This window comes from Lissotriton vulgaris, chromosome 2_1 (assembly GCF_964263255.1).
Source record: "Lissotriton vulgaris chromosome 2_1, aLisVul1.2, whole genome shotgun sequence".
NCBI classification, from domain to species: Eukaryota; Metazoa; Chordata; class Amphibia; order Caudata; family Salamandridae; genus Lissotriton; species Lissotriton vulgaris.
Window position 1 is genome coordinate 1294777057 of NC_141687.1, and position 13814 is coordinate 1294790870.

The 13814-nt window shown below is 47.2% G+C and overlaps 1 protein-coding gene across 1 annotated transcript in view; it reads right to left on the minus strand.

Annotated features, from left to right (window-relative positions):
- The window catches only part of LYPD1 (LY6/PLAUR domain containing 1), a 313810-nt gene extending 313341 nt beyond the window's left edge, over positions 1-469 (minus strand). Inside the window, exon 1 of the mRNA XM_086957061.1 lies at positions 322-469. Coding sequence (XP_086813187.1) covers positions 322-373 — 52 coding nt within the window. The 5' untranslated portion in view covers positions 374-469. The remainder of the gene's footprint in view (positions 1-321) is intronic.
- Positions 470-13814: the final 13345 nt, after the last annotated feature.

Consider the following 13814-nt stretch of genomic DNA (forward strand, 5'->3'; position numbering starts at 1 on the left):
CATTTCTGTGTTCACTGCGCGTATCGCAATACTCTATTTACCGCGCGGTATTATTCCGTGCGGTAAGGCTTGCGCGTTTTCAAAGCAACCATAATGGTATGTACAACACATGTAAGGCATGCGTAGACTGGAAAGGTGTTGCGCTCGGTTCTGTGCTTTGGGTACTGATCCCACGACAGTACTGACTGCGCAGCCTTTCTGGATGCCTTAGGGAATTTTACTGCTAGTGGGCAGACGACCAGGGGCATCGTGCGTGCTGACAACCCGCTCCTCAGAAGTGCCGCGGGTTTTAGGGAGATGAGGAGTATATGTAGTTCTTACCGGTAGCCAGAAGTGATGCCCAGAAAGTTGTGCAGACGAGGATGAGCCTCATCCTCCCGCGACAGCAGCAGGGGAGACCATGGGAAGCGGCCAGGCAGGGCGTTCAGCGCAGCGGCTCCATGCCAGTGCTCCCGGGCACCGTGTGCCGCGCGCCCGGGACTGTAGCGAAGTGAGGCGAGGAGGACCTGCTGCTCTCAACTCCTGGAAGCCCCCCTCCCCTCACTCCCCGGCCCATGGCACGTGACTCCCAGGGGGCGGGGACTGGGGCTCCCGCAGGGAGGGGGCTGAAGGGTAAGGGAAGGGGGCACCTGCAGACAGCGAGTCAAGTGTCACCGCACCCAGGAGCAGACAGCCCGTCAGGGCACCCATCCACGGGAAGGAAGGCGGGAAATTCAAGAGACACGCGTCATCACCAAGTCACATTGCCTCAGAGCGAGATGCTTCATCTTAGAGGCAGGAAGAAAGTTACTTACAGTTCATAAGGGAAAAGGCGAACATCTAAAGCACGCTTATTCAATAATGAAGATTACCGGCAAGTAATGGATTACATTTTTCCTACACCTCTTAATCCATTGTTTTCAGTTCCACTGAAATACCACATTAAAGCGAAACATGGTGCATTGCATGCCCCTGTTTCACCCTTGTATTATGCATTTAACTTATATTTTCTAAAATATGGTGAAGAAGTGATTTCCAGTGACAACGTTCCATATCATGTAAACTGAACTGCTTCAAAGCACCCCAACGTTGGGTCACTGACGTGATGAAGCCAAAGCACCTCCCCCAAGGTAAGTTAAGGGGGCCTCGCACTGCAGGGATGCAGGAGCCTCTGTTACCTCCCCCCCTGCCTGGAGCTCCACTGAAGGGGTGGACTACATCTTCATTTACTTTCAGTGACAAGGAAAACATCTCCCCTCCCTCGCCTGTCTTCCTCATTCCGCCTCTTTTTTCATACCCCCTCCTCTCTTCCTCTTCTTCACCTCTGCCTACTCTCTGTAGTTGTCTTTGTTCTTTCGCTTTTCTATTGTACCCGTCTTTTTACCTCCTACTTTCTCGCCCGTCTCTTTATCTAACACATGTCTCCCTCTCGTTCCAAGCCAGCTTTTTCTTTATCACCAATTTCACACGCCCCTCCCTCTATAATATCCTCTCAGTTCCTCTGTCCCTATTCCCCTATTGCTTCTCTGTCACACTGTAACCCTGCTGTGCTCCGCTCTCTTGATCTAACAAACACACACACACAGCTTCTTTATAACTTGTCCCTCTCAAATACTGATCTGTTTGTGTTATCTCCAGCTCCTATCTTCCACTGGTCGTCTCTTCCCTTTCCCACGTCTGGTCTCTCACTTTCTCCCTCGGTCTTAGCTTCCCCCACCTAGCACTTGCAACCCCTGTCTATCACAGTGCTTAATTTGTTAAAAAAAAAAGAAGCACTGGGGCTCTTGTTAGGAGGCCATTGCAGCTTGCATCGCTCAGTGCCCCTGCAAGTGCTGCCAATGATAGTCAATCAATCAATCAATCAAAGGGTTTATAAAGCACGCTACTCACCCATGAAGGTCTCAAGGTGTTGGGGGGGGGGGGGGGTGGACCACTATCACACTCCTACAGTTGTGACAATCCGGACTATTCCAGGCCCCCCAAGAATGGCTTGGGTGGCAGTTAATAGTCATTTTTAATGTTTATGAAATTTATGATTAACCCCATTCCACGCTGGGCTAATTCCCCCGCGGTGCGGGAGGGGAGGGGGGCCGCACGTGGCGCCGTGGTGCTCGTGACGAGCTCAGCTCGTCATGCTGCACAGTAGAGCTGTGCTCATGGCGAGCTGAGCTTGTTATGACTCCGCCCACTCAATGGAACGCCCTGCACAGAAGGAGAATTAGGTGCAGGTGCCGAGCACCGGAAAACACAGACTCAAATTAGGCACTGTCTCCTGACTCTCTGCCTGCTACCCCTCTCCAATCTCTCATTTAGTTGTCTTTTACACTCATGTCTGTTGATACATTATTTCCCTCTTCTTGCTCTTTTGACATTTCTTCATTGTCCTCTCTCGTTCTCTTCCTTATTTGTTTGTCTTCATCTCGAGTTGACTCTCTTCATTCTCCCATTCCCCACCTCACACGCTCAGGGACAGAGAGAGTCACAATGACACCTTTTTGACAGCCCCCCCCCCCCCCGCTATATTGCAACAATAAACCAAGATTGTTGCAACTTTGTTGCTTCCTGTTTACTGCGTAAAGCAGTGGTTCTTACCGGAAGTTCCGAGGACGGTGGGAGGTCGGTGAAGCCTATTCAGGGTGTCATTAACTGTTTTGCAAAATTGAATCATTCTAAAATTAATAAAGTATATACAAATGAAGCAACATTGAAAACGGGAACACTTTTTATATATTTGAGTATGAATGAAACAATATTTCAATATTTGAGTATTTGCAGTGATGTATACTTTTTATATTTGTGTGTATTGTTTTGAAGTTCAAGTCATAGAAATTGCTTAGGCCGGGGTTCTCCAGCTTTCAGTAATAAGTCAGTGCGAGTTCCCAGATTCCAGTAATGATTCAGTGAGGGCCCACTGAATTCAAAAGAAATGTATGGTGGAATTCCATATGCGTTTTTCATGCATGCCTTAGAAACTCCGTCATTTTTACGAATGCGTCTTTAGCACACATTTGTTCTACACTCAAGTCATTTTAACAACTTGCTTTAGGGGGGTGTTGGATATTAAAATAGTTTAATTTACTTTTCCAACTCCAGTCTGTGCTACAGTAGCGTAGGTGTTGGACTTTAATTCCAACACTACTCCACCATTTCACCCCCTTTAAGCAAGTCGTTTTAACGATTTACGTGCAGAACGATTGTGAGCTAAAGACACATTCGTTCTGTTGCCTGCACTGTGAAGGCACAGGATGATTCTGGCCCTGTCTCAAAGGACGTTTCCCTTCAAAAAGGTTAAAAACTACTAGCCAAGGATATCACACATTGGAGGCTGCAGCCAAACAGCAGCTGGTGCTGCTTATCTTTTGGCCAAATGGTCCTGTCACTGGATAGGTGGATGAGGGGCCCCTGCTGGGTGGGGAAACCTGGTGGCCCCACCAATCCATGGGACTTATGTTACACCCCTGCATCAGCTACCTGCCCTGCCCCTAACACAAACCCCAGGTGCCAGTTTACAGTGTGCTGTATGGGGCTGTGGTGGAAAAATGGGTTACCACATCATGGTTTGTGCAAGGAAGACACTCAAACAGGCAGCTACCATTAACCATTTAACAACTTCAGACCTGTTAGAAGGGCTCCCCTAGAAAACTGCACTCTTTTAATTTCTAAAGATAAGATATGTGACTTGCGTAACAAATAAAAATGGAGTGGTCTGTTTTTTAGTTTTTTAACAGTACATTCAACTACAGATTCAGTCCATATAGAACTCGACGCAAAAATGTTATTACTCCAGTGTGATTTGCACTTTGTGTTCCTATCGCTCCTATCCGGAAAGGGGCGGGTGGGACAATTTTATCCAGGCCCCGCATTGAGTGATGTGGGCGAAGCTGTCAGCACGTGTGGTATGTTTCACATAGTAGGTCACTGTAATCATAGCCCACGTTATAAAACAGTGGTAGCTCACACTGGCAGTCTGTGCTCGGCGTGTGGGTGTCTGGTGCGCATAGGCCTTGAGACTGCGTGCCATGCACACAAAAGGCAAGATTTTTCCACCTCGCTACTCGTGCAAATACAGCAGTGGAAGTGAGGTGATGATGGCCGGTCTCATAATTCTTGGCGGCCACATTTGTGTTGAATCATGTTTGGAGGAGAAGCATCATGGAGGCTGAGGAGAACAGTTCCTGGCTCAGTTTAGAATTGCTGCCACTCATGCCACAAATGTTACTGACTGTCACTTTCTTTATGGCTGATGTCCAATCTTTTAAATTAGAAATGGGTATTTTAGATTACTTCACTTTCGCATATGAGATTATATCACTCCACTTGGTGGCCTCTATTAGAGTTAATGAGCCACACACCTTCAGCCCAAATGATTTTATTACACAAACAAGTGGCAAGTCAGTTTCTTGTGCCTTATATATGCCTTTATTGTTCGAGGTGGAGCATTATTTTGCTCTGTTAAACCATATACAATAGAAAAAATTGTACAATGCACATAACATACTGAATTATTTTAAGGTGATCTCAAATGTAATAATCATGGATACGGAGGCAGAGTGAATAAAAGGATATGTTTAGGATCACACAGTTTGATTAAGCTGGGAAGCCTGGATTGAAATCAGAGTTCCTGATTACAAGATGTGCAGTTCAGCCAAGGTAGATCAAAGACTACAAGGTGCGGAAACAGCCATTCTAGGGATCGGACAGTTTGCACCACATAAGCTCTCCCACTCCTTCCACCCCTTGCCCCCTTCCATTGCCCACCACCAGCCAACTAGCCCACTCAACGCCGCTAGCTTCTACCCCTGCCCTATACCGCCTCCAACTGCCCTAACAGGGGCCAGCTTGCCTCAGTGGCCCAGTGGCGCCCTGAACTTCGTGGAAGAATACACAAGAATAAGCTTATAGGATCACAGGGATCCTACAGGAACCTCACAGGAACCCCACCCTGGCTACACTGCACCTCTCATTGCCCTTTGGCCCAAAGCCCAAACAATTCAGAGCGCACATATCCTGGCGAGCCCAGAGAGTCCTAAAAAGACTGGGATTGGCATTGGCCACAAAGGAATAGTCTACCATAGCCTACCTTAGTCTATCTTAGAAGAGGCTACCTTTCCCATTCCAGAAGAAGGAGTTTCTGATGCCAACAGTTCTAGCCTAATTCACAGCAGCATCCAATCCCACATAGTTATACAGCCACACAACTCACACACCATCAGGCATTGAGCCCAGCCATCTTCACTGCCAGAACTCCCTCGACAGAAAGGAAAGGGCGTGGTCGTGCCTCTGGGGAGCTAGCTCACGTTTGCTTTAACCTGCCTCCATCATGCTCTATCCTGTATCTATTTTAGGTCACAGGCCATGTTGAGGCACCCCGGGCGAGAGCGACTGTAGAGTAGGGAAAGAGGGCAGAGCAATTGGACAGCCAGGCAGTCGGGGAAACAGCTTTGTTAGCTTGTCCGTGAAGACGGCTCACTCCAGTATCAGCCCCCCTTCTCAGTTGACCTAAAAAAGGACGGTTCCAAGTCCCTTATGACCTCTTCAAGATCCTAAGGACATGCCTGCACACTAGAACCATCAGGAGCAACAGGCAGCAAATGAAAACAAAAGCTCAGTCATGCCAGCTTCCAGGGTAGGCCACACTACATGTAGTCCACCACAATACCGTCCCTACTCTGCAGTGTCAACCCAAACTTGAGTTGACAGGACCTAAACCCATCGCTGGCCAGGGAACTCTTAAAATAAGGCAGAACCAACCAAAGTTCATCTACTGCCAATCCAAGGCTAAGGCGCATGTAGCCTCCATCCCAGCTTCTCTCAACACAACAGGCCAAGCCTCAGCCTTATCCAGCAAATCTAGACTCTGTTTATATACAGCCACCATGTCTCTCTATTACAGAGAATACAGTCTGCTGCCTTACGTCAAGGTCAGCCAGAGCACTATCTCTGAACAGAATTACATATTATTACTTCAAAAACGTTTCACCCGAACCCCAGTTCAGTGTCAATTCCAAAGAAGCCCCTCCATAATGAGAAAAATAGGCTCTTAAGTATGGCTAACGTAAGCAATTTGAGCAGCCGAAGCATCACCACACCATCCCTAGGGAAAGGGAGCCTCTTCAGCTACTAAAACCCACTGCCTGTGCTCTCTCCCAAAACTGTTATGTTTTACTTCATCATTCCAAATTGGCAAATACTTTACCTCCTTATAAGTCCCTGGTATATGGTACCAGAGGTACCCAGGGCATTGGTAGTAAAGGGGTCTACAGGGTTGCAGCACGGTTTTGTGCCACCCTGGGTGACCCATGCAAACTACTGACAGCAGCCCTGCCAGTACAGACTGCAGGAGCAGTGCAAACTGCTCGAACTTGACCTTGCCCTCACCATGTGTGACACAGTCAAAGGCACTGCCTCTAATATACATAAGCAGTATCAGACTAAAGGAGGTAGCCCATAAATCCTAAAGAGACTAGGGCGATCGTCTGTAACATACAACAATGTCTCATAGGGTATTAAGTAAAGGTCAGTTTCAGGCAGCACAATTAATTGCTGAGAGCGAAAGGAGAGAAGGAGAAAACCATGGAGACACATCTTTTTTTGGTAGCATAAATTGTACTTAAGTAAATACATATATTTGTCATATTTAGCTTCATATATTCAAATAAATGGAAGGGTGACACTGCGTTACATTGAATGGCAACCTGTGGAATACTGCGCACAAGTGCTCATGAATAATTGTGACAGCGCAAGTGACGTGAGGAAGTATGTACAGAGACAGGAAAGGGTGAAACAAAGAACAAATAAGAGTGAAATTTACATAGTTGGGATACCCAAACAATAAATGATAATATATACAAAAAGCAGTCAAGTAGGGTATCCTTGAGGAAATAGTGCCGAAATTTTCGCTGCAAAAGTCGACGCCATTTCGGCCTGTAGAAGTATTTAGGCCATCATCAGGACCAGGTTACTGTTATTTATATGGCAAAAATTCCAGGTATGGGCCTGGTCCAGGTCAGGTACTTGCTGATTACTTGCAGTACACCTTATCAAATGAGAAAGCAAACAGAGGTTACAAGAGAGAGGCATACGCCTTGATAATCTGAGTTGGGCAAGGTTCGTTTTGGCAATATAGGCAAGGGTTTAATCTGCATTGGAGATTTGAATGGGAAACTATGAGTGTAGAGGTTTTTTATGATTTTGAAAGAGTGTAAAAAAATTAAAAGGTTGAAGCTGATTGAAGGTTGTGAGTGCTCTTTGATTCTATTGCCCGATTGGACTTTAACACGAGGTAGAGTATTTGAAGCTAGTTTTAAGTGTAAGTTCTGTTGCTTCTTGGATGACTGCATCACATTCTACAGTAGGCACAGCCGTTCCTCTGCTGAGCTTAGATTGCTTGGTGTTCCCGGGGATGAAGACCTTTAAATCATACAGGATATATAATTCTTCTTCTTCATATGTTCTAATATTCTTTCATTGTGTTGGTACTGCAATGGTTAATTTTGGAAAAGGTGATGGACAGAGTTTCTGAATGATGCAGAATACTCCTACCCAGTCAAGAGATCAGGGCTTGATCCATCACCGTTTTTTAGCTCACTGCACCATCCCAGCTTCAGAACCTGGCTATATGCAAATTAGTCTGTTCCTGTCCCAGTGCATGATGGGAACAGGGCAAACCAAACTACCAAGCCAATTCTTACACTGGGAAGGAGACAAGCTACCGGGGACCGGTTTCTGGCATTTCAGCCTCATCGGCCCGGCTTGCTTGAATCCTGATGGTGCAATGAGCTAGGGACTCACGTCTGAGTATACCCTCCCACATATAGTGTGGATAAAATCAATTTTGGAAAAGGTGATGGACAGAGTTTCTGAATGATGCAGAATACTCCTACCCAGTCAAGAGATCAGGGCTTGATCCATCACCGTTTTTTAGCTCACTGCACCATCCCAGCTTCAGAACCTGGCTATATGCAAATTAGTCTGTTCCTGTCCCAGTGCATGATGGGAACAGGGCAAACCAAACTACCAAGCCAATTCTTACACTGGGAAGGAGACAAGCTACCGGGGACCGGTTTCTGGCATTTCAGCCTCATCGGCCCGGCTTGCTTGAATCCTGATGGTGCAATGAGCTAGGGACTCACGTCTGAGTATACCCTCCCACATATAGTGTGGATAAAATCAATTTTGGAAAAGGTGATGGACAGAGTTTCTGAATGATGCAGAATACTCCTACCCAGTCAAGAGATCAGGGCTTGATCCATCACCGTTTTTTAGCTCACTGCACCATCCCAGCTTCAGAACCTGGCTATATGCAAATTAGTCTGTTCCTGTCCCAGTGCATGATGGGAACAGGGCAAACCAAACTACCAAGCCAATTCTTACACTGGGAAGGAGACAAGCTACCGGGGACCGGTTTCTGGCATTTCAGCCTCATCGGCCCGGCTTGCTTGAATCCTGATGGTGCAATGAGCTAGGGACTCACGTCTGAGTATACCCTCCCACATATAGTGTGGATAAAATCAATTTTGGAAAAGGTGATGGACAGAGTTTCTGAATGATGCAGAATACTCCTACCCAGTCAAGAGATCAGGGCTTGATCCATCACCGTTTTTTAGCTCACTGCACCATCCCAGCTTCAGAACCTGGCTATATGCAAATTAGTCTGTTCCTGTCCCAGTGCATGATGGGAACAGGGCAAACCAAACTACCAAGCCAATTCTTACACTGGGAAGGAGACAAGCTACCGGGGACCGGTTTCTGGCATTTCAGCCTCATCGGCCCGGCTTGCTTGAATCCTGATGGTGCAATGAGCTAGGGACTCACGTCTGAGTATACCCTCCCACATATAGTGTGGATAAAATCAATTTTGGAAAAGGTGATGGACAGAGTTTCTGAATGATGCAGAATACTCCTACCCAGTCAAGAGATCAGGGCTTGATCCATCACCGTTTTTTAGCTCACTGCACCATCCCAGCTTCAGAACCTGGCTATATGCAAATTAGTCTGTTCCTGTCCCAGTGCATGATGGGAACAGGGCAAACCAAACTACCAAGCCAATTCTTACACTGGGAAGGAGACAAGCTACCGGGGACCGGTTTCTGGCATTTCAGCCTCATCGGCCCGGCTTGCTTGAATCCTGATGGTGCAATGAGCTAGGGACTCACGTCTGAGTATACCCTCCCACATATAGTGTGGATAAAATCAATTTTGGAAAAGGTGATGGACAGAGTTTCTGAATGATGCAGAATACTCCTACCCAGTCAAGAGATCAGGGCTTGATCCATCACCGTTTTTTAGCTCACTGCACCATCCCAGCTTCAGAACCTGGCTATATGCAAATTAGTCTGTTCCTGTCCCAGTGCATGATGGGAACAGGGCAAACCAAACTACCAAGCCAATTCTTACACTGGGAAGGAGACAAGCTACCGGGGACCGGTTTCTGGCATTTCAGCCTCATCGGCCCGGCTTGCTTGAATCCTGATGGTGCAATGAGCTAGGGACTCACGTCTGAGTATACCCTCCCACATATAGTGTGGATAAAATCAATTTTGGAAAAGGTGATGGACAGAGTTTCTGAATGATGCAGAATACTCCTACCCAGTCAAGAGATCAGGGCTTGATCCATCACCGTTTTTTAGCTCACTGCACCATCCCAGCTTCAGAACCTGGCTATATGCAAATTAGTCTGTTCCTGTCCCAGTGCATGATGGGAACAGGGCAAACCAAACTACCAAGCCAATTCTTACACTGGGAAGGAGACAAGCTACCGGGGACCGGTTTCTGGCATTTCAGCCTCATCGGCCCGGCTTGCTTGAATCCTGATGGTGCAATGAGCTAGGGACTCACGTCTGAGTATACCCTCCCACATATAGTGTGGATAAAATCAATTTTGGAAAAGGTGATGGACAGAGTTTCTGAATGATGCAGAATACTCCTACCCAGTCAAGAGATCAGGGCTTGATCCATCACCGTTTTTTAGCTCACTGCACCATCCCAGCTTCAGAACCTGGCTATATGCAAATTAGTCTGTTCCTGTCCCAGTGCATGATGGGAACAGGGCAAACCAAACTACCAAGCCAATTCTTACACTGGGAAGGAGACAAGCTACCGGGGACCGGTTTCTGGCATTTCAGCCTCATCGGCCCGGCTTGCTTGAATCCTGATGGTGCAATGAGCTAGGGACTCACGTCTGAGTATACCCTCCCACATATAGTGTGGATAAAATCAATTTTGGAAAAGGTGATGGACAGAGTTTCTGAATGATGCAGAATACTCCTACCCAGTCAAGAGATCAGGGCTTGATCCATCACCGTTTTTTAGCTCACTGCACCATCCCAGCTTCAGAACCTGGCTATATGCAAATTAGTCTGTTCCTGTCCCAGTGCATGATGGGAACAGGGCAAACCAAACTACCAAGCCAATTCTTACACTGGGAAGGAGACAAGCTACCGGGGACCGGTTTCTGGCATTTCAGCCTCATCGGCCCGGCTTGCTTGAATCCTGATGGTGCAATGAGCTAGGGACTCACGTCTGAGTATACCCTCCCACATATAGTGTGGATAAAATCAATTTTGGAAAAGGTGATGGACAGAGTTTCTGAATGATGCAGAATACTCCTACCCAGTCAAGAGATTAGGGCTTGATCCATCACCGTTTTTTAGCTCACTGCACCATCCCAGCTTCAGAACCTGGCTATATGCAAATTAGTCTGTTCCTGTCCCAGTGCATGATGGGAACAGGGCAAACCAAACTACCAAGCCAATTCTTACACTGGGAAGGAGACAAGCTACCGGGGACCGGTTTCTGGCATTTCAGCCTCATCGGCCCGGCTTGCTTGAATCCTGATGGTGCAATGAGCTAGGGACTCATGTCTGAGTATACCCTCCCACATATAGTGTGGATAAAATCAATTTTGGAAAAGGTGATGGACAGAGTTTCTGAATGATGCAGAATACTCCTACCCAGTCAAGAGATCAGGGCTTGATCCATCACCGTTTTTTAGCTCACTGCACCATCCCAGCTTCAGAACCTGGCTATATGCAAATTAGTCTGTTCCTGTCCCAGTGCATGATGGGAACAGGGCAAACCAAACTACCAAGCCAATTCTTACACTGGGAAGGAGACAAGCTACCGGGGACCGGTTTCTGGCATTTCAGCCTCATCGGCCCGGCTTGCTTGAATCCTGATGGTGCAATGAGCTAGGGACTCACGTCTGAGTATACCCTCCCACATATAGTGTGGATAAAATCAATTTTGGAAAAGGTGATGGACAGAGTTTCTGAATGATGCAGAATACTCCTACCCAGTCAAGAGATCAGGGCTTGATCCATCACCGTTTTTTAGCTCACTGCACCATCCCAGCTTCAGAACCTGGCTATATGCAAATTAGTCTGTTCCTGTCCCAGTGCATGATGGGAACAGGGCAAACCAAACTACCAAGCCAATTCTTACACTGGGAAGGAGACAAGCTACCGGGGACCGGTTTCTGGCATTTCAGCCTCATCGGCCCGGCTTGCTTGAATCCTGATGGTGCAATGAGCTAGGGACTCACGTCTGAGTATACCCTCCCACATATAGTGTGGATAAAATCAATTTTGGAAAAGGTGATGGACAGAGTTTCTGAATGATGCAGAATACTCCTACCCAGTCAAGAGATCAGGGCTTGATCCATCACCGTTTTTTAGCTCACTGCACCATCCCAGCTTCAGAACCTGGCTATATGCAAATTAGTCTGTTCCTGTCCCAGTGCATGATGGGAACAGGGCAAACCAAACTACCAAGCCAATTCTTACACTGGGAAGGAGACAAGCTACCGGGGACCGGTTTCTGGCATTTCAGCCTCATCGGCCCGGCTTGCTTGAATCCTGATGGTGCAATGAGCTAGGGACTCACGTCTGAGTATACCCTCCCACATATAGTGTGGATAAAATCAATTTTGGAAAAGGTGATGGACAGAGTTTCTGAATGATGCAGAATACTCCTACCCAGTCAAGAGATCAGGGCTTGATCCATCACCGTTTTTTAGCTCACTGCACCATCCCAGCTTCAGAACCTGGCTATATGCAAATTAGTCTGTTCCTGTCCCAGTGCATGATGGGAACAGGGCAAACCAAACTACCAAGCCAATTCTTACACTGGGAAGGAGACAAGCTACCGGGGACCGGTTTCTGGCATTTCAGCCTCATCGGCCCGGCTTGCTTGAATCCTGATGGTGCAATGAGCTAGGGACTCACGTCTGAGTATACCCTCCCACATATAGTGTGGATAAAATCAATTTTGGAAAAGGTGATGGACAGAGTTTCTGAATGATGCAGAATACTCCTACCCAGTCAAGAGATCAGGGCTTGATCCATCACCGTTTTTTAGCTCACTGCACCATCCCAGCTTCAGAACCTGGCTATATGCAAATTAGTCTGTTCCTGTCCCAGTGCATGATGGGAACAGGGCAAACCAAACTACCAAGCCAATTCTTACACTGGGAAGGAGACAAGCTACCGGGGACCGGTTTCTGGCATTTCAGCCTCATCGGCCCGGCTTGCTTGAATCCTGATGGTGCAATGAGCTAGGGACTCACGTCTGAGTATACCCTCCCACATATAGTGTGGATAAAATCAATTTTGGAAAAGGTGATGGACAGAGTTTCTGAATGATGCAGAATACTCCTACCCAGTCAAGAGATCAGGGCTTGATCCATCACCGTTTTTTAGCTCACTGCACCATCCCAGCTTCAGAACCTGGCTATATGCAAATTAGTCTGTTCCTGTCCCAGTGCATGATGGGAACAGGGCAAACCAAACTACCAAGCCAATTCTTACACTGGGAAGGAGACAAGCTACCGGGGACCGGTTTCTGGCATTTCAGCCTCATCGGCCCGGCTTGCTTGAATCCTGATGGTGCAATGAGCTAGGGACTCACGTCTGAGTATACCCTCCCACATATAGTGTGGATAAAATCAATTTTGGAAAAGGTGATGGACAGAGTTTCTGAATGATGCAGAATACTCCTACCCAGTCAAGAGATCAGGGCTTGATCCATCACCGTTTTTTAGCTCACTGCACCATCCCAGCTTCAGAACCTGGCTATATGCAAATTAGTCTGTTCCTGTCCCAGTGCATGATGGGAACAGGGCAAACCAAACTACCAAGCCAATTCTTACACTGGGAAGGAGACAAGCTACCGGGGACCGGTTTCTGGCATTTCAGCCTCATCGGCCCGGCTTGCTTGAATCCTGATGGTGCAATGAGCTAGGGACTCACGTCTGAGTATACCCTCCCACATATAGTGTGGATAAAATCAATTTTGGAAAAGGTGATGGACAGAGTTTCTGAATGATGCAGAATACTCCTACCCAGTCAAGAGATCAGGGCTTGATCCATCACCGTTTTTTAGCTCACTGCACCATCCCAGCTTCAGAACCTGGCTATATGCAAATTAGTCTGTTCCTGTCCCAGTGCATGATGGGAACAGGGCAAACCAAACTACCAAGCCAATTCTTACACTGGGAAGGAGACAAGCTACCGGGGACCGGTTTCTGGCATTTCAGCCTCATCGGCCCGGCTTGCTTGAATCCTGATGGTGCAATGAGCTAGGGACTCACGTCTGAGTATACCCTCCCACATATAGTGTGGATAAAATCAATTTTGGAAAAGGTGATGGACAGAGTTTCTGAATGATGCAGAATACTCCTACCCAGTCAAGAGATCAGGGCTTGATCCATCACCGTTTTTTAGCTCACTGCACCATCCCAGCTTCAGAACCTGGCTATATGCAAATTAGTCTGTTCCTGTCCCAGTGCATGATGGGAACAGGGCAAACCAAACTACCAAGCCAATTCTTACACTGGG